The 21,526-nt window shown below is 49.2% G+C and overlaps 1 protein-coding gene across 7 annotated transcripts in view; it reads right to left on the reverse strand.

The window, feature by feature from the left end:
- Positions 1–21,526, reverse strand: part of PALD1 (phosphatase domain containing paladin 1) — a 99,066-nt gene that overhangs the window by 26,634 nt on the left and 50,906 nt on the right. For 6 of the 7 annotated variants that reach the window (XM_060286034.2, XM_030862497.2, XM_030862496.3 and 3 more), the window contains exons 16-18: positions 20,323–20,463; positions 20,017–20,088; positions 10,081–10,221 (exon numbers count right to left, since the gene is read on the reverse strand). In XM_060286034.2, the coding sequence (XP_060142017.1) occupies positions 10,081–10,221; positions 20,017–20,088; positions 20,323–20,463 (354 nt within the window). Of the gene's footprint in view, positions 1–10,080; positions 10,222–13,876; positions 17,619–20,016; positions 20,089–20,322; positions 20,464–21,526 lie in introns of those variants that run through there. The other variant, XM_060286035.2, reaches the window with a different exon arrangement.

Consider the following 21,526-nt stretch of genomic DNA (forward strand, 5'->3'; position numbering starts at 1 on the left):
GGAGACTGGTGCTAACCCTGCCTCCAGCTGGTCACAAAACTTCATTAGGCCTCAGTGTCTTCCTCAGGAAAATGGGTCTAATAAAACACACCCTCACCTCCTCACCAGCTGCTCTGAGGATCAGAGGAAAGAGAGGGAAGTTCTTAGAAAACTCAAAAAGCGCGGCTCAAAGTTAAAGCATCACAGTCTATAAAATAAATCTCGATTTGAGACCAAAGGACGTTTTACTTCTCTCCGTGTGGTACCTTCACCTCAGATTTTCCTCAAACTCCTCCGAAGGGACAGACGGGAGACACATCAGACTGTCTCAAACACAGAACTAACACAGAATTAATGTCACTAGCCAAGGCTAAGGGAAAATGCCCTTGGCATTAATGATTCTAACAGGACTTCCTTCAGGAGCCCTGACCTTGGTTTCTGTCACAAATATTTTCCCTTTCCAGGCCCAGCAAGAAACACACTCATTCACCCGATGGTGTCACCCCTGTGGGCCCCCTGGATTCTCCTCAGTCGGGGGCCCAGTCTTCTCACCTCTATTCCAAACTCATGGAGTGGCTTAGTTCAAAGGATTTTCTCTTTCTTTTTTCCTATTGAGGCATTTTTAAAAATACCCTGAGCACTGTGGCCCCCTCACACACATGGGGTGATCAGGCCCTGAGCCAAACTCACTGCCTCTATAGGAATGGAGGAGGCATCACGGGCTGCAGCCCCCAGAGGCCAGGCAGCCTGAGACAGGCCTCGGCAAAGAGAGGCGTCCAGACTGCTACACCGGGGAAGGTCTGTCTCCACGGAAAATGTGTGTGCAGGTTTGGCCCATGCCCTTCTACAGCCAAGACCCAAGTGTGGGATGTCTTCTTGTCCGCTGGGCTCCTCCCCTTACTTAGGCGGGGAATACAAGGACAAGGACCATGGCTTCCAGGCCTTATGCTTTCCCCCAGTGGGGCTGCAGATGGGCAAGGGAGGTGAAACTGCCCCCTCTTCCTTGGGAGGCAGTGTGGCACAGTGGGGAGGGTCTGATCTGGGAGTCGGGGGCTGGAGTCGTGCTCTCCTCCTGCCATCATCTACCAGTTGTGTGCCCTCGGACAAGCCCAGGGCCTCCCTTCCTCAAATGGAGGTAACGTTACAAGCTGACTTGGTCAGGCACAGGCACACAGGGAGGACCGAGCCAGACTGTGGATGTGAAAATGTATACAGTCAGCCTGGCGTGGACACCTCCCAGGCTGGTTCTGAGCCTGGCGTGGACACCACCCAGGCCCCATGTGTCCTTGGCTCCCTGGCCTCCAGTGACTCCCAGCCTCCCGTCATGAGCCCCTCCATCTGCCCTCTCCCGGCCCACCCCACCCAGTCACCCCCAGGCCCTCACCACAGACTCCAGTGCCATCCGAGTCTGGAGGAACATTAGGGCTTACTGAGTACCTCCACTCGGCTATAGAGAAGTGTCTCCCAAACCTCCCCTGGGGACGGGTAAATCCAAGGGCCTGCCTTCCTGCCCTCACTGCATCTCGGGGACGGCTCTTTCTGGAAGTACAGCAGTTAATTAACGCAGAGGGAACGAGAGAGCCGGTGTATCAGCATTTTGCAAACCCCCAAGGAAATAAGGAATCCAGGGGATGACCACCAGCAGCCGCCAGGTCACAGCAGAGGCCACAGGACCTTCCAGGCCCCCGCGGCAGCACACGGCACCACCCGTGACTATGCCGGCCAAACACCAAGCCAAGTCCGATCAAGCCTCTGCTCTACCCATTTACAGGAAGCACGGGAACTGCAACACAGGCTCAACTAAACCCACAGGTGCAATCGGCAAGATCCAGACTGTGGGACGCCCGGGAAGATAACCTGGTTACCTCGTCACGTTCACTTCAGGGGAGGAAAGGAGGAGAAATGTTCTAGATTCATTGAGACGTAAGGGCCTCATGAGCCAAATGCCACCCGTGGATCTTGTTTGGGTCCTGCTCCAACTGCAGAAATACATCGTGAGATCAGTAAGAAAATCTAACACTGACTAGGTATTGGAGGATGAGAAATCACTGTCCTTTTAGGTGTGATAATGGCGTTATGATGGTCTTTTTTTTTTTTTTTTTTTGGCCATGCCGCAGCTTGCGGGATCTTAGTTGCCCAACCAGGGATCGAACCCGTGACCCCTGCAGTGGAAGCACAGCGTCCTAACCCCTGGACCACCACGGAAGTCCCTATGATGGTCTTTTTTTAAAAGATCCCTTCTTTGATGGATATGCTGAAATATTTATAGAGGAAGTAATATGAGGTCTGGGACTTGTTTCAAAATAATCCGGTTGGGGTAGTGGGTGGCACTGGTAGGGCTTCAGATGAAATAAGACTGGCCCTGATTCCTGAAGCTGGGAGGTGGGCACACAAGGGTCTGTGAAAATTATTCTCCCTACTTTGAATTGTTCTGTTCGAAATTTTCCAAAATAATTTGAAAAAATAAGTTCCTGTTTTTCAACTCAGTCAATAATCCTACTTCTAAGAATCAGCCTCAGAAACAAGCCACATGGATGGCAGAGCAGCATGTGCTGTGAGGCTCACGGTACCATCACCTGCCCAGAGAACAACAGGAAGTGATCTCATGGGCCACCTCCACAGGAAGAGCAGGCGATGCCGCAGTACATCCACTCAACCAGGTATCATGCCGACATTACACAGGACGATGTAGAGGCTCTTCAACAGACAGGCTGAAGTGTCCACGAGCTCAAACCATGTATTAATGAGCCTCTCCTCATTCTACTAGGATCTAAGCTCAGTGAAGCTTCACTCACGGCTCCATCCCCAGACACAGGACAGGCGCTCAGCAAGCATGTGCTGACGGAGCACATGTTTAAGTGGAAGAACGTCGTCCAGGTGAATGAGCAGGCCAGCTTGTGTACACAGCGCGATCACCCCGTGAGAGGAAGTGAGCGCACAGGCACAAAGACCAGAAAGAGAAGGCAAAACTGAAACCGTCCCTGGGAGGCTGGGTAATGGGCTAATATCACTTCCAAAACCACAAACAAGCTACAAAGAGTCCTCACCGCTGTTGTGTGACTTCGCCGTGCAGACGGAGACTTACACACACCCTGAGCCCTCCTTTCTGCTCCACGACAGAGCAGCAACCCCCACATTCTCCCGCTCTTCTCCACCAAGGGCCCTGAAATAGGTTTACAGCTGGCAGAAGTCACTCGCCAGTTTCCAGGAGCCGTTTTCTTAATTGCTTGTGATTAAGGTGTACGCTGACTGCTGGACCTGGCGGGGCCAGGGAAGGGAAATGCAGTGTTTGGGGGATCTGGGGTGCAGGGCAGGAAGCTGAGGAGTGCATGCTGCTGACAGTCTCAGAACCCCAAGGCTGTGGGATCCTGGGAGGAAAGCTTCTGATGGGCAGAATGTGGACAGGACCTGGAATGTTCCCAGGCAAATGGAGCCCATGTAGGCGATACACCCCCAACCTGAGTCTGGGCTGAGGTCCATTTCCATTCAGAGGTCCTGGGTGTCCAACCAGGCAAACGAGAGTCACTGCACATGCAGCACCTGGCCTGCTCTGAGCAGACAACTGCAGGCTCCACCGGAGAGCAGCCAGGGGCTTCCGGCTTGAAACCAGAGGGCAGGGGTCTAAATAAACAGCCAGGTACCAGGGGTGAGACATGGCTGCCAATTTCCAGAGGAGTCAGTCCATCAGAGGGAAAGGGTAGAGGAAGCAGCTGCCTCTGGAGCCTCAGCAAGCCCACCACAGCCCACCAGGGCAACGTGGACTGAGACCTGGGGTCAAGGGCATCGTGGTCAGGGGAGGGGCTCGGGGCTGGGAGTGAGGATCTTTGCCCCTCATCCCTGATCTGCCATCAACTCACGTGGGGCCCTGGGCAGTCCGCTCTCCTGCTCATCTGTAAACAGAGAGGTCACATGCTCTCTAAGTCCCCTTGGCACTAAAATCTGAGAGTCTGTTCAGGGGGTTTGCAGCTAGGAAGAACATCACAGGACACTGTGCCCTACAATGATGCTTGGGACCGCCCATTTTCGAACATTTACTGTGTCCTTCCCACACACAGCGCTGCGAGGAAGCACCATTAATCCAGCCTGTAGGCGCGGGGACAAAGGTAGTCAGAGAGGATGAAGATGGCCCTGTAGGAACCCAGCGCCTTCCAGCGCCCACATCCTCGTTCCTTCCACCAGTCAACCCAGGACAATCTAACCTGCTTCCTTCCCATCCACACGGGGATTGACGGTCATAATTAAGTCCATTCCAGGGTCCACACACACACACCTAGCTGGCCAGATGCCCCTTCAAATCTGGAGGCAGCTGGGACAGCTCAGATCACCCTGACCTCAGGCAGGACAGGGGCTCTGGGTCCAGTCAGGCCTGGGCGAGTGTAGGGTGACCCTGAAGGAGGCATTCTGCCTTTCTGACTAAAGTAAACAGTGGCCTCGTCGCAATTCCCAAATCTAGGTCTATGACCAGTCTCACAACTCCACAGGAATTCAGAAATATAAAACTTTTCAAGGACTGTCCTCTATTCTGAGAACACCCACCTACTTTTCTGGTACTAAAATAACCTTTCTTTTCTAAAATGCCAACCATGTTAGATGGTAGTTGGGTTTTTTTAATTTTTGCTTCTTTACTTCCTTCCTTCCTTTAAAATGAACACATTTAACAAGGCTACGTATTGGCAACGCTTGAAAGATCCTTCCCTTTGTTAACACTGGTCTGTGAAACCTGGGCTAGGAATACGGTCTTTGGATTCTTTCTTTGTTCTCTAACAGCACCTCCAGGCTGGAAGGCGTCTATGATTAGACGACCTCTGAGATTAGTGTCCTTATAAGAAGAAATACCAGAGAGCCCCCTCCCTCCCTTCCCTTCTCTCCGTACACACAAAACACACACACACACACACACACACACACACACAGAGGCCATGTGAGGACACACTGAGAAGGTGGCTGTATATAAGCCAGGATGAGAGCCCTCACTAGAAACTCAATCAGCCAGAACCTTGATCTTGGACTTGCCAGCCTCCAGAACTGTGAGAAAATAAAGTTCTGTTGGTTAAGCCACGCAGTCTGTGGTGGTCTGGTATGCCAGCCCAAGCTGACTAACACACTTGTGATACCCTCTCTCCCTCCCTAGGTTTCTGTCTCCCCGTGACAGGGTAACACTGTATGAGGCCAATATTACCCTGATGCCAAACCAAACACATCATAAGAAAAGAACTCTACAGATCAATAGCTTTTATGAATTTGATGCAAAAATCCTCCACAAACCAAACGTAGCAACATGTAAAGAAGATCGTACACCAAGACCAAGTAGGATTTATCCCAGGGATGCAAACTTGGTTTAATTTCCAAAAATCAATTCCAACAATATACTATACCAATAGAATAAAGGGCAAAAACCAGAGAACCATCTCAATGGATAGAGAAAAAGCATTTGACAATATTTAACATCTCTTCATTAAAAAACATAATAAACCAAGAATGGAAGAGAACTTCCTCAAAGGATATCTGTGACAAACCCACAGCTGATATCACACTTAACGGTGAGAGACTGAAAGCTTTCCTCTTAAGATCAGGAACAAGACAAAGATGTCTGCTCTTGCCACTTCTAGTCGACATTGTACAGGAAGACTTTGCCAGGGCAATCAGACAAGAAAATCAAATAAAAGACATGCATATTGGAAAGACAAAAATAAAATATCTCTACTTGCAGATGACATGACCTTGTATACAGAAAATTCTAAGGAATTCACTAAAAAAGTAAAAGTATTAGAACTAATAAACGAGTTCTACAAGGTTGCAAGATAGAAGACCCACATACAAATATCAGTTGTATTTCTATACAGCAGCAATGAACAAACTAAAAAAATAAAACTAAGAAATCAATTCCATTTGTAATAGCATAAAAATAACAAAATACTTAGGAATAAATTTAATAAGACAAGTACAAAACTTACACTCCAGAAACTACAAAACATCATGTAAGAAATTAAAGAAGACCAATATAAATGGAAACATACCTCATTTCTTCATGGATCAGAAGAGTGACTATTGTTAAGATGGCAATCCCTGGGACCTCCCTGGTGGCAGAGTGGTTAAGAACCCTCCTGCCAATGCAGGGGACATGGGTTCGAGCCCTGGTCCGGGAAGATCCCACATGCCGCGGAGCAACTAAGCCCATGCGCCACAACTACTGAGCCTGAGCTCTAGAGCCCACAAGCCACAACTACTGAAGACCGCATGCCACAACTACTGAAGCCCGCATGCCTAGAGCCCGTGCTCCACAACAAGAGAAGCCACTGCAATGAGAAGCCCGCGCACCACAGCGAGGAGTGGCCCCCGCTCGCCGCAACTAGAGCAAGCACCTGCGCAGCAACGAAGACCCAATGCAGCCAAAAATAAATTAAATTTTTTTTAAAAAATGGCAATCCCCAAACTGATTCCCTGCCTATTCATAGCTGACTCTGACAGCAAGAGCGCCCCGCACACTCTCCCCTCCCTCTTGGATCTGCTTGACCCCCACTCAGGGACCTTAGGGACCCCCATCCACTCCACTCTCTGCCAGGGCACCCAGACACAACCTCCTAGAGGGGCAGAGAGATGCACAGTCTCCCATGCAGGGAGCGAGGACTCCAGGCCCCATTTCACCCACAAAAGTTCTCAGTGACCAGCTAAGAAGCCACAGAATCATCTGGGCTACAGCTATAATGGATGGCTAAAATCAAAAAGGACAACCACCAGGGACTTCCCTGGCGGTCCAGTGGTTAGGACTCTGCACTTTCACTGCCGAGGGTGTGGGTTCAATCCCTGGTCAGGGACCTAAGATCCAACAAGCCACGCAGCCTGGCCAAAAAAATAAACAACATTTTTTAAAAAGGACAATCACCAGTGTTAGCGAGGATGTGGAGAAATTGGAATCTTCACACACTGCTGATGGGAATATAAAATGGCGCGGCCACTTTGGAAAACAGTCTGGCAGTTCCCCAAAAGATTAAACCTAAAGTTATAATGTGACCCAGCAATTCCACTCCTGTGTATACTGAAAACACGTACACACAAATACTTATACATGAATGCTCATAGCAGCTCTATATTCATAATAGCGAGAAAACGGAAACAACCCAATGTCTGTCAACTGAGGAAGAGATAAGCAAAATGTGACATATCCACACAACAGAATAGTATTCAGTCATAAAAAGGAGTGAAATACTGATACACGCTACAAAGTGGATAAACCTCAAAAATACTGTGCTAAGTGAAAGAAGCCCGTCACAAAGGTCCAAATATTGTATAATTCCATTTATATGAAACGTCCAGAATAGGCGAATCCCCAGAGACCGGAAGTAGGTCGGCGGTTGCCCAGGGCTTGGAGAGGGGAGATGGGGAACGACTACTAGTGGGTACAAGAGGTTTCTTTTTGGGATGATGAAAATGTTCTAAAGTTGATGTGGTAACGATGGTTACACAACTCTGTGAATATACTAAAAACCATTGCCTTGCACACTTTAAATAAGTGACTTGTGTGGTGTGTGAGTTACATCTCAATAAAGCTGCTATAAAAGGGGCGAGCAAGAGGGCCAGACACTCCAGCGGCAGAACCCGCAGTGCGGGCCCCGCCCAGGGGCACCAGCATCATGTAGGAGCTTGCTAGACGCCCAGACCTACAGAATCAAAAGCTGGGGGGTGGGCCCAGCAATATGCATTTTAACAAGTCCTCCAGGTGATCCTGAACCTCACTAAAGTTGGGGACCCCTGCTTAGAGTACGTGGTACTTAACCCTGACTGTACTTTGGAATCACCTAAGTTACTTTAAGGAAAACTCCATGCCCCGGCCCCCATAACAGACCAACTAAATCAGACTCTCTGCGGATGGAGCTCAGGCATGGGCCTGTTTTAAAGGTCCGAGGTGAATCGACTGTGCAGCCAGGGTGAGAAGAACTGGATTAGAGGGTGTCTCAGGCCCCCCTCCTCTTCAGCTCTTTTGAGAGTTTGACCCCAGCTCGCTGGTGCCACCTGGTGGCCACATTGGGGAATGACTTTACATCTTGCTTCTGCCCCGGACCCTTATCCCTCCATCATCAACACCAGGAAGCCCAGGAACGGGGCTCAGGGATTCCCCTCCTCCCACTGCAGAGGTTAGCACCATCCTAGCCTTTGGAACGGAGATGAGGGGGCTGGCCTGGGGGGGAGGGGGCGAGTGTCCTCCGCTGGCTCTGCTTCCATTAAAACACCCCACACCCCAAAGGCAGCCAGAGCATCTACAGCTGAACATAGCCCCAACCACACCACCCTTCCCTCCCGCTGCCAGCAGAGTACAGCTAACTCACCCACCCAGCCTCATCTCTGACAACTTCCAACACAACTGTGTTCGCGGGCACCGAAGCACCTTCACTGCTTCTGAACTCGCTTCGCACCTTTCAGCCTCCTGGCCTTCGCCCAGGCGCTCCCTCTCGCCTGAAGTGCCTTCGCCTGGCTCTCATTACCTCGGGATTGTTCACGGCCAGCTCTGTGGGACCTCTCCTCTCTTCCCAAGGCTCACGTCCCCATGATGCTCCCTGCTGCACCCTCGGTGTGCCCCACAGTGTTCCAAGGCTGCAGAGCTCAGAGGAGGGAAGAGCCTATCACCTTTGGCGGGGGCGGTCCCTAAATCGCCTAAAGGCAGTGAAGAGCTAGCAGGGCCGGAAGGAAGGGGCTGTGGAGAAGGGGACTCTGACAGAGTGTGGTCAGTGTGGGGAGAGGGCCTATGGGTGCTCTGAAGCAGGGCTAGGCATCCTTTTTCAACTACTTGGGTCTCCAGCTACAGAGAGAAATGGAAGCGTCAGTTCTCCGCCCTCTCAGGGTGTCCTGAAAGGAGGAGCTCAGGCTCTCAGTTCACTGCTGCCACCTGGTGGCAGAATACGAGACCACCATGAGTGACACCCACAGGCAACTCCAAAGGGGATATACAATGGAGCTGCTGGCCCTGGGGAAAATGAGCCCATCTTCCAAAGCTCAGCAAAGTCCATTTTCTGAAACTCCTTAACCCCTTTCCCCGCCCCAAATTTGGCGGCCCTTCCAAGTGACCTCTAACCTTGGGCACAGCCTGACCCCAGATGGCCTGTCTCTAGCCCAACACCCTTTTTCCCAACCATGGTCTGATCGATGACCCTAAGCAAAGGTTGGCCTGGATCAGCCATTCACATGTGCCAGATGCAGGCTGCGCGTGGGGCTGGCTTGGAGTTGCCTCTTCCCTGCAGGGGCCACAGGCAGAAGCTGACCTTGGGGACTGCTGCCCACAGCAGAGAGCACAAGGTCGGCACCCAGAGGGGTGCTCCCTCACTTCAGGCTCAGTCTCCTCGGCTCCCCCCACAGCTGCTCCCTCCCACTCCAGCACCCTCTTCTTCTCCAGCAGCCAAGCAAGTTCACTGGGCCAGAGAAGAACAAGAACAGGTCAGCGTGCTCCACACAGAGGCCAGAGGCCACAGAGTCTGATGCCCAGAGCAGCCCGGCGGGTTACATGGCCGCACCAGCTGGGCCCCATGTGACAGAGCACGGGGAACCACAGCCGACTGCAGGGCACATTTTTTCTAGATAGGCTAAAACTCTGAATGTTTATATGAAATCTGGACTTCTTTAGAAAACTTTCGGTTTGTATTATTGAATGCCCGGTCCCTCAGGCAGCATCAGCTGTGAAAACACTGAACGGCTTCCCCGTCGGATATTAAACGGCCACTCTCCAGGACCCATCTACCAACCTGCCTCTTGCCCAGGGTCCCCAGGGCCCCCAGGGCCCAGAAGCCGGAGAGTGAATGCCTGGCACCACAGGGATCTAGGACAGGGTGCGCCTCTGACCGGTCACATCCTTGACGGGTCCCAGAGCCGCAGCAGCTGCTAAATACCCTGAACCTCACCCCCGCACACACCCCACCGAGCGCTCTAGAGCGCAGCCGGGACGAGCCGGGGCTGGCCGTACTTCCATGTCAGGGATCACCTCCGCTTCCAGAAGGTAAAGAAGCAACCGAGAGCCCCTGCGGGTCCCGTGGGGCCCCCAGCCCTCACACCCACGGTGGCTGCCTCCTGGGCTGTGCACGTGGGGATGGCACCCGGGCCAGGGCCGAGGCTCACCTGGCGGTAGGTGCAGATGATGATCTCCCGCAGGTGGTAGTGCATGGGCGTCATGGTCTCACTGACCGTGTCCAGGGCCGCGTCCACCTCCTTCTTCACGCGGTGCCCATCAGGCAGCAGCTGCACCACCTTCATCACCACCTGGGACCAGAGGAGGGGAATGAGCAGAGAGAAGACCAAGGTGGGGGGGGGCCCTCTAGCCCCGGCAACAGGTTCACCCACACCAAGGGCCGCACTGGCCTCAAGGCCCAGGCCCTGACCACTCCTTGCTTCTCAGATGGGGGCAGGGAACAAGGGCATTCCTCCGTATTTCTGAGGCCAGAGCTCCAGAGGTGCTTATTTTTTAAGCAGCAGGAAGCTTGCTTCAAACGAAGCCTTATCCAGGACTCTAACCCATAAAACAGATAGCTGTCATGTAACTGGGGCTGGCGGGGCGAGGCGGGGATACAGGACAGGCCTAAGCTGGGCCCTCGCTGGCTCTCCCTCCACCCGGCAGCAGCCCCCAGACACCTCGGAAACACCCAGCTCTGGGGAACCCAGTGTGGACACCGCTCATCTGAAGTAAGCCCCCCTTTACTTGGGGAAACTGAGGCCCGTTAAGATCACTCCGCAGGGCAGGGCTTCTCCCCACAGTCACCCTCCCGACCACACCCCTGCGGACCCCCCTCTGGATGTGCCTACCCTGCAACCCCTGCGCCAGCACCAACCCAAGCCTCCAGCACCTCCCACCCCCACTGCAGCAGCCCCTCCTTCTCCTCGCTGGTAGCCAGAGAGGCCATAGGAAAGTGTAAGTGTGAGCACGTCCTGTTTGTGTAATTCCTGGGCTTCAGTCTCTTCCTGGCTCCCTGGCACTCAACATAAAAACCGAAAGCTTCCCCACGTCTACAAGGTCCCCCAGTGCCTGACCCCACCTGCCTCCCAGCCTCCCTCATAACCCACCCCCCCAGGGCTCCAACGCCTTCCTGGAGCCCCCTCAGTCACCCCAACAGCCCGCTCGGTCCTTTCACAGCCCCGAAGTCGACCTCCACCTACTCATCCAACCCACCCATCTGTGTCCCCACTTGTTCACATCTGCTCCCCACCAGACAAGAAGCTCCCTAATCCCCGAGAGCAATAGCTTTTCCACCTAGGAGGTGCCCCGCAGACGATGCTAAAAGAAGAAGAGACCAAAACCCTACCCAACTCAGCTCTTCTCTCAATCTGACCCATCTCCACAACTGGGCCCTAGCGGGATCGTGGCAGGCAGGGTGCTCCCTCACCCCTGCGTTTCTCAGAAGGAACTGGCCCAGGGCCGGCACACCGGCAGGGGTGGAGCTACAGCCCAGTGGGAAAAGAGGATCCATCACCTGGGAGGACCCTCGGCTAATCCGGCTCAGGCCACACCCGGATCCCAAGCTCTGGGTCGGACATCTCATTTGAGAGGAGTGTGACCACAGGTAGGTCCCCAGGATGGCCCAGGGGCAGTTCCCCAGGCAGAGGGCTACAGCTTTTTCAAATGCAACAAACCAAACTCCTAGCCTCTCCCCCTAAATTGCTCCTCCCCTTGAATTCTTCATCTCCTTCGCTGTCACCAGCACCAGCCAGAAACCTGAGGTCATCCTGGGTGTCCTCCCTCTTTGCCTCACAACCAGTGGCCCCCAAGACCAGCCAATAGTGACTGGACTCTTGTTCACCAGGCGGCCCCCGCCTCACTCAGGCCCCAGGCTCTCCTCTCCACACCCTCCTCCACACACTGGCCTCCAGAATGAGAATCTGATCACGACCTCCCCTACTTCTCTGCTGGCCCCAAGGTTAAGGTCAAACACACAGTGTGGTCTTCCAGGGTCCTCACAGTCAGGGCCCCCACCTCAGCCCTGCCTCCTTCCATTCTGGCCAACTGCAGCCTTCCACAGGTCCTGCCCCTTCCAGACTCCCTCCTTTGCACGTCTGATCCCCTCTGCACACTATCCCTCCCCCCAGCCCCAGGAGACTCACTCATCTTTCTAAAATGCACTCAAATGTCACCTCCTCCACGAAGCCCTCTTGGGCTCCCCCAGCTGCACCTTTGGCGCTCAGAACCAATGTCTATTTCAGCACTCTTCACAGTCTATTGAATGTTCCCCACTGGACTGTGGGCTCCACAGGCCTGAAATAATTACAAAGGAAGCTGGTCTAGACATGAGCATGTCTTGGGGTGGCTAAGGATGGGGATACAGGGGCATCCTTGGGTCACATGATGTAACTTTAGAACACAGATTCAGAGGTCAACTACCTGGCTTGTGCCCTGACCCCATCACCTCTCTGACGTGGTTCTGGGGTGATGAGCTTGGTTCCCAGCACCTCAGTTTCCTCATCTATCAACTGGGAGTAGTAAGGGCACCTAACCCTTGGGAGCTGTGAAGGGTGAAGAAGGGAGCACACACAGAGCTCCTGGCACAGGACTGGGTGTGAGTAGAGAGAGTTCTAACTATCACATCTGAGGGACCGACGTGTAGACTTGGAAATAAACCCTCGTGTATACAGTCAAATGATTTTTGCAAAACCATTCGATGGGGAAGGGACATTCTTTTCAACAAATGGTGCTGGGAAAACTGGATATCCACATGCAAAAGAATGAACTTGGACCCTTACCTTATACCATATACAAAAATTAATTCAGACAGAAAGATAGACAAGAACAAAAGGCAGAGGGCTGCATACCAGATGAAGGAACAAGATAAAACCCCAGAAAAACAACTAAATGAAGTGGAGATAGGCAACCTTCCAGAAAAAGTATTCAGAATAATGATAGTGAAGATGATCCAGGACCTCGGAAAAAGAACGGAGGCAAAGATCAAGAAGATGCAAGAAATGTTTAACAAAGACCTAGAAGAATTAAAGAACAAACAAACAGAGATGAAAATACAATAACTGAAATGAAAAATACACTAGAAGGAATCAATAGCAGAATAACTGAGGCAGAAGAACGGACAAGGGACCTGGAAGACAGAATGGTGGAATTCACTGCCGTGGAACAGAATAAAGAAAAAAGAATCAAAAGAAATGAAGACAGCCTAAGAGACCTCTAAGACATTAAACACAACAATATTCGCATTATAGGGGTCCCAGGAAGAGAAGAGAGAGAGAAAGGACCTGAGAAAATATTTGAAGAGATTATAGTCAAAAACGTGCCTAACATGGGAAAGGAAATAGCCACCCAAATCCACAAAGCACAGAGAGTCCCAGGCAGGATAAGGAGAAACACACCGAGAAACACGCGGAGACACACAGTAGTAATCAAACTGACAAAAATTAAAGATAAAGAAAAATTATTGAAAGGAGCAAGGGAAAAAGACAAATAACATACAAGGGAACTCCCATAAGGTTAACAGCTGATTTCTCAGCAGAAACTCTACAAGCCAGAAGGGAGTGGCATGACACATTTAAAGTGATGAAAGGGAAGAACCTACAAACAAGATTACTCTACCCGGCAAGGATCTCATTCAGATTCAATGGAGAAATCAAAAACTTTACAGATAAGCAAAAGCTAAGAGAATTCAGCACCACCAAACCAGCTCTACAACAAATGCTAAAGGAACTTCTCTAAGTGGGAAACACGGAGAAGAAAAGGACCTACAAAAACAAACCCAATGGGCTTCCCTGGTGGCGCAGTGGTTGAGAGTCCGCCTGCCGATGCAGGGGACGCGGGTTCATGCCCCGGTCTGGGAGGATCCCACATGCCGCGGAGAGGCTGGGCCCGTGAGCCACGGCCGCTGAGCCTGCGCATCCGGAGCCTGTGCCCCACAACAGGAGAGGCCACAGAGGTGAGAGGCCCACGTACCACAAAAAAAAAAAAAACAAACCCAAAACAATTAAGAAAATGGTAATAGGAACATACATATCGATAATTACCTTAAACGTGAATGGATTAAATGTCCAACCAAAAGCCACAGGCTCACTGAATGGATACAAAAACATGACCCATATATATACTGTCTACAAGAGACCCACTTCAGACCTAGGGACACATACACACTGAAAGTGAGAGGATGGAAAAAGATATTCCATGCAAATGGAAATCAAAAGAGAGCTGGAGTAGCAATACTCATATCAGATAAAAGACTTTAAAAAAAATAACGTTACAAGAGGCAAGGAAGGACACTACATAATGATCAAGGGATCAATCCAAGAAGAAGATATAACAATTATAAATATATATGCACCCAACATAGGAGCACCTCAATACATAAGGCAACTGTTAACAGCTCTAAAAGAGGAAATCGACAGTAACACAATAATAGTGGGGGACTTTAACACCTCACTTACACCAATGGACAGATCATCCAAACAGAAAATTAATAAGGAAACACAAGCTTTAAATGACACAACAGACCAGATAGATTTAATTGATATTTATAGGACATTCCATCCAAAAACAGATTACACTTTCTTCTCAAGGGCACATGGAACATTCTCCAAGATAGATCACATCTTGGGTCACAAATCAAGCCTCAGTAAATTTAAGAAAATTGAAATCATATCAAGCATCTTTTCTGACCACAATGCTATGAGATTAGAAATCAATTACAGGGAAAAAAACATAAAAAACACAAACACATAGAGGCTAAACAATACATTACTAAATAGGATCACTGAAGAAATCAAACAGGAAATCAAAAAACACCTAGAGACAAATTACAACGAAAACATGATGATCCAAAACCTACGGGACCTATGGGATGCAGCAAAAGCACTTCTAAGAGGGAAAAAGAAACAAGAAAAATCTCAAATAAACAATCTAACCTTACACCTAAAGGAACTAGAGAAAGAAGAACAAATAAAACTCAAAGTTAGTAGAAGGAAAGAAATCATAAAGATCAGAACAGAAATAAATGAAATAGAAACAAAGAAAACAATAGCAAAGATCAATAAAACTAAAAGCTGGTTCTTTGAGAAGATAAACAAAATTGATAAACCATTAGCCAGACTCATCAAGAAAAGGAGGGAGAGGACTCAAATCAATAAAATTAGAAATGAAATAGGAGAAGTTAAAACAGACACCAGAGAAATACAAAGCATCCTAAGAGACTACTACAAGCGACTCTATGCCAACAAAATGGACAACCTGGAAGAAATGGGCAAATTCTTAGAAAAGCACAACGTTCTGAGACTGAACCAGGAAGAGACAGAAAATATGAACAGGCCAATCACAAACACTGAAATTGAAACTGTGATTAAAAATCTTCCAACAAACAAGAGCCCAGGACCAGATAGCTTCACAGGCGAATTCTGTCAAACATTTAGAGAAGCGCTAACACCCGTCCTTCTCAAACTCTTTCAAAAAACTGCAGAGGAAGGAACACTCCCAAACTCATTCTATGAGGCCACCATCACCCTGATACCAAAACCAGACAAAGATAATACAAAAAAATTACAGACCAATATCACTGATGAATATAGACGCAAAAATCCTCAACAAAATACTAGCAAACAGAATCCAACAACATATTAAAAGGATCATACACCATGATCAAGTGGGATTTATCCCAGGGATGCAAGGACTCTTCAATATACACAAATCAATGTGATACACCATATTAACAAACTGAAGAATAAAAACCATATGATCATCTCAGTAGATGCAGAAAAAGCTTTTGACAAAATTCAACACTCATTTACGATAAAAGCTCTCCAGAAAGTGGGCATAGAGGGAACCTACCTCAACATAATAAAGGCCATATACGACAAACCCACAGCAAACATCATTCTCAATGGTGAAAACCTGAAAGCATCTCCTCTAAGATCAGGAACAAGACAAGGATGTCCATTCTCGCCGCTATTACTCAACATAGTTTTAGAAATCCTAGCCATGGCAATCAGAGAAGAAAAAGAAACAAAAGGAATACAAGTGGAAAAGAAGAAGTAAAACTGTCACTGTTTGCAGATGACATGATACTATACATAGAGAATCCTAAAGATGCCACCAGAAAACTACTAGACCCAATCAATGAATTTGGTAAGGTTGCAGGATACAAAATTAACACACAGAAATCTCGTGCATTCCTGTACACTAATGATGAAAAATCTGAAAGAGAAATTAAAGAAACACTCTCATATACCGTTGCAGCAAAAGGAAAAGAATACCTAGAAGTAAACCTACCTAAGGAAACAAAAGACCTGTATGCAGAAAACTATAAGACACTGATGAAAGAAATTAAAGATGATACAAATAGAGGGAGAGATATACCATGTTTCTGGATTGGAAGAGTCAATATTGTGAAAATGACTATACTACCCAAAGCAATCTATAGATTCAATGCAATCCCTGTCAAATTACCAATGGCATTTGTTTACAGAACTAGAACAAAAAATCTTAAAATCTGTATGGAGACACAAAAGACCCCAAATAGCCAAAGCAGTCTTGAGGGAAAAAAACGGAGCTGGAGGAATCAGACTCCCTGACTTCAGACTATACTACAAAGCTACACTAATCAAGACAATAATGGTATGGCACAAAAACAGAACTATAGATCAATGGAATGGGATAGAAAGCCCAGAGATAAATCCATGCACCTATGATCAACTAATCTATGACAAAGGAGGCAAGGATGTACCATGGAGAAAAGACAGTCTCTTCAATAACTGGTGCTGGGAAAACTGGACAGCTACATGTAAAAGAATGAAATTAGAACACTCCCTAATACCATACACAAAAATAAACTCAAAATGGACCTAAATGTTAAGACTGAACACTATAAAAGTCTTAGAGGAAAACACAGTAAGAACACTCTGTGACATAAATCACAGCAAGATCTTTTTTGATCCACCTCCTAGAGTAACGGAAATAAAAACAAAAATAAACAAATGGGACCTAATGAAACTTAAAAGCTTTTGCAAAGCAACGGAAACTGCAAACAAGATGAAAAGACAACCCTCAGAATGGGAGAAAATATTTGCAAATGAATCAACAGACAAAGGATTAATCTCCAAAATATATAAATAGCTCACGCAGCTCAATATTAAGAAAACAAACAACCCAATCCAAAAATGGGCAGAAGACCTAAATAGACATTTCTCCAAAGAAGACATACAGGTGGCCAAGAAGCACATGAAAAGCTGCTCAACATCACTAATTATTAGAGAAATGCAAATCAAAACTACAATGAGGTATCACCTCACACCAGTTAGAATGGGCAACATCAGAAAATCTACAAACAATAAATGCTGGAGAGGGTGTGAACAAAAGGGAACCCTCTTGCACTGTTGGTGGGAATGTAAATTGATACCGCCGCTATGGAGAACAGTATGGAGGTTCCTTAAAAAACTAAAAATAGAATTAACATATGACCTAGCAATCCCACCACTGGGCATATACCCAGAGAAAACCATAATTCAAAAAGACACATGGGGGCTTCCCTGGTGGCGCAGTGGTTGAGAGTCCGCCTGCTGATGCAGGGGACATGGGTTCGTGCCCTGGTCCAGGAAGATCCCACATGCCATGGAGCGGCTGGGCCCATGAGCCATGGCCGCTGATCCTGCGTGTCCAGAGCCTGTGCTCCACAACAGGAGAGGCCCACATACTGCAAATAAAAAAAAAAAAAGAAAAAGACACATGCACCCCAATGTTCACTGCAGCACTATTTACAATAGCCAGGTCATGGAAGCAACCTAAATGCCCACCGACAGACAAATGGATAAAGAAGATGTGGTACATATATTCAATGGAATATTACTCAGCCATAGAAAGGACCGAAATTGGGTCATTTGTAGAGACGTGGATGGATCTAGAGACTGTCATACAGAGTGAAGTAAGTCAGAAAGAGAAAAACAAATATTGTAATATTAACACATATATGTGGAACCTAGAAAAATGGCACAGATGAACCGGTTTGCAGGGCAGACATAGAGACACAGATGGAGAGAACAAACGTATGGACACACCAAGGGGGGAAAGTGGTGGCGGTGGGGTGGTGGTGTGATTAATTGGGAGATTGGGATTGACATATATACACTAATATGTATAAAATGGATAACTAATAAGAACCTGCTATATAAAAAAATTAAACTAAAAAAATAAAATTAATTCAAAATGGATCAAAGACCTCAATGTAAGAGCTAAAACCATAAAATTCTTACAAGAAAAGCTTCATAACATTGCATTTAGCAATGACTTCTTGGATATGACACCAAAAGCACAGGAAACAAGAAAAACAGACAAATTGATTTTCATCAAAATTAAAAATTTTTGCATGAAAGGACACTATCAATAGAGTAAAAAGGCAACCCACCGAACTACCACATATCTAACAAGGGATTGATATCCAGAATATATAAAGAGTTCCTACAACTCAACAATAACAAAACAACCCAAATCAAAAATGGGCAAAGAATTCAGATAGGAATTTCTCCAAGAAAGATACAAAAATGGCCATAAAACAAATGAAACAATGTTCAACATCACTAGTCGGTGGGGAAATTCAAATCAACACCACACCAGGTCACTTCATACCTACTAGGAAGGCTATTATCAAAAAAAAAAAAAAAAAAAAAAAAAACAGAAAACAACAAGTGTTGGCAAGAATGTGGAGGAACTGGAACCCTTGTGCTTTGCTGGCAGGAATGTATATCGTGCAGCTGCTGTGGAAAACAATATGGCAGTTCCTCAAAATTTAAACAGTGAATTACCAGTTGATCCAGTGATTCCACTTCTGGAATTGAAAGCAAAGACTCAAACAGATATGTGTACACCCATGTTCACAGCAGCGTGATTCACAGTAGCCCAAAGGTGAAGACAACGTAAGTGCCCACGGACAGATGAATGGATAAACAAAATGTGGTCGATACTTACAACGGAATGCTACTCAGCCTTTTAAAAATGCAAATTGTGACACATGCTACACCACGGATGAAACTGGATGCTATGATGCTAAGTGCAATAAGCCAGTCACAAAAGGACAAATACTGTATGATTCTCCTCACATGAGGTATGTAAAATAGTCAAATTCATAGAGATAGAAAGTGGAATGGTGGCTGCCAGGGGGTGGGCGAGGGGAGATGGGCAGTTAGTGTTTAATGGATAGGGTCAATTTGGCCTAAGGAAAAAGTTCTGGAGATGGTGGTGATGGTTGCACAATAATGTGAATGTACTTAATGCCACAGAGCTGTACACTGAAAAATGGTTAAAATGGTAAATTTTGTGTTATGTACGTTTTACCACAATAAGAAATTAAAAAGAAAAGAATCAGTGAATCAGCCAGAAGAAGGAAGAGAGAAGTGGTCCAGGGCAAGGGAAAAGCACATGCAAAGGCCCAGAAGCTGAAAGCACTTGGTGAGTTTGAGGAGCTGCATGGAGGCCAGGGTGTCAGGACAGTAGGGAGGGCAGGGAAGGGGCACTGGCCAGGCCGGCCAGGTAGGCAGGAGCCGACCACAACACCGACACCGGGCAGCCACGTGCCAACTCTGAGTTCCACTTGCCCCATGTGTAAGACGGGGACACTGCCACCTACTTACAGGGTGTCAGGGAACATGACATGAGGCACATGAGGTGCAATACATGGATGGCTAAATGTGAGACGTTAGCACTGTCCATCCAGTGCCCTGAATTGAAATGGGGGTGGGGTGGGGTGGTCCGGGGCCCGGCACCAGGGTCACCAACCGCAGCTGGGTCCCAGGTGCCCGTGAGGTGGTCGTCAGTGTTACCCAGACAAGATGGTGGCCAGGAGCCCAGCAGCAGGGCCAGGAGGAGTGGAGGGGATCCGCCCCCTCTTCTCCAAACACCATCTGCCAGGGCCCAGAGCCAAGCTACCCTGTGCCCTGTTTGCTCATCTGTGAAATGGGGACAGGGAAGGACTGATACGATGAGGTAGAATAAGGTAATGGCCTTAGGAGGAGCTTTGAAGATCTCCCCCCAACCTGCCAGCAAGACTCACCCCTCCCCTCCCCCAGGTGTCCCCTGGGGACCCCACGGGGCGTGCTCACCTCAAACTCGCCCTTGGTGAACTTGGCATCGGGCACGCTCACGAGCTCCTCCTCGCCCACCTCGGGGAAGCCCTAAGGGAGGACAGCTGCTGGGACCGGAAGCATGGCTACCAGACCGCACCCTCCCCCAGCTCTGCCCACAGCTGGAGCCCGTGCCAGGGGTCTGCCAGCCCACGCACCGTCTGCCCAGGGCTGATGAGAGGGGGCTCTGGGACCACACCTTCCTGCCACAGCCAGGGTCCCCAGGGACCAAATGCCCACCCTGCCTGGGCAGAGCCCTGTCCTCACACAGGAGGCCACACATACTCGGATGTGCCAGAAGGCAAGCACGGCCACCACCATGGCGGTCGTGGTCCGGCCCTGGCCGCTGAGGCAGCTGAACACGAAGCCGGAACCCGGGTCCTTGGCGAGGGCAGCCTGCAGGGTCCCCAGCAGCCGGTCAAAATCCTGCACAGGGAGACCGAGGTCTGAGTCAGTGGGTACTCCCAGCTGCACAGACTCCCAAGATGGCCCATCCCTCCAAATGGCAACCCTGGCAGCTGTCCTGGGAGTGTTTGCCCGGAGCCTGGCTGTGTCAGGCTCACAACCTTGTATGCACATACACTCAGCTCACTGCAGTACACACAAGACCACGTGCACGTAAACAGCCACACTCCCATGTAACCAGGCACTGGACGTATGAGCAGACACGGGCACACACCTGAGGTTCCTGGTGCCCACCATCTGCCAGGTAGAACAAGCACACTCCTATGTGCTGCGCCCCCGGGCTGCACGTGGACCCCCCCCCCCACCGCCCTACTGCCCACCTGAGGTGGACCCAACCCAGATCCCAGTTTGAGGGCAGTCCCAACCTCAGCCAATCACTGCAGCGTGAGACCACCAGAGGGCAACAAACTACGGGCAGCCAGACCCACAGAGCAAAGTGAGGGGGCCATACAAGCCCCGTCACCACCCGTCTCACAGACAGACACAGGCGCATCACCCAAAGAACTGACACATCACACAGGCACACAGTGACCCCCACACAACACAGGCCAGGCACACACACCACACAAACCTTAAAGACCCACAGACCGTACAGACATTCACAGGCATAAACCTACAGATACCACATGCACACAGAACTCCCTCAGTCACACACAGCATTCCCCAGCACCCTCCTCCACAAACCCCCTACACACACACCACACAGCTCCCCACCAGACACGCTCTCCATGCGTCCCCCAGCAAAGACAAGTGGCACAGCACAGCCTCCATAGACACAGACACACCACACACACTCTCCACAACCACACCCACTCTGAACACACACAGACATGCTCACCCACCCCACACGTACCTACAACACATAATACACACACAAACAGGCACGCGCGCGCACGCAAACACGAAGCTCGGCAGGCATGTGAATAAACCACCTAGGCCGACCTGAAACCCTGCAGAACAAGCTCTTAGTCCCTCTGGGGAGCTGTGCCCACAGCCAAGGCCCAGGCCCGAGGGAGGCGGGGGG

This window comes from Globicephala melas, chromosome 16 (assembly GCF_963455315.2).
Source record: "Globicephala melas chromosome 16, mGloMel1.2, whole genome shotgun sequence".
Classification (NCBI taxonomy): domain Eukaryota; kingdom Metazoa; phylum Chordata; class Mammalia; order Artiodactyla; family Delphinidae; genus Globicephala; species Globicephala melas.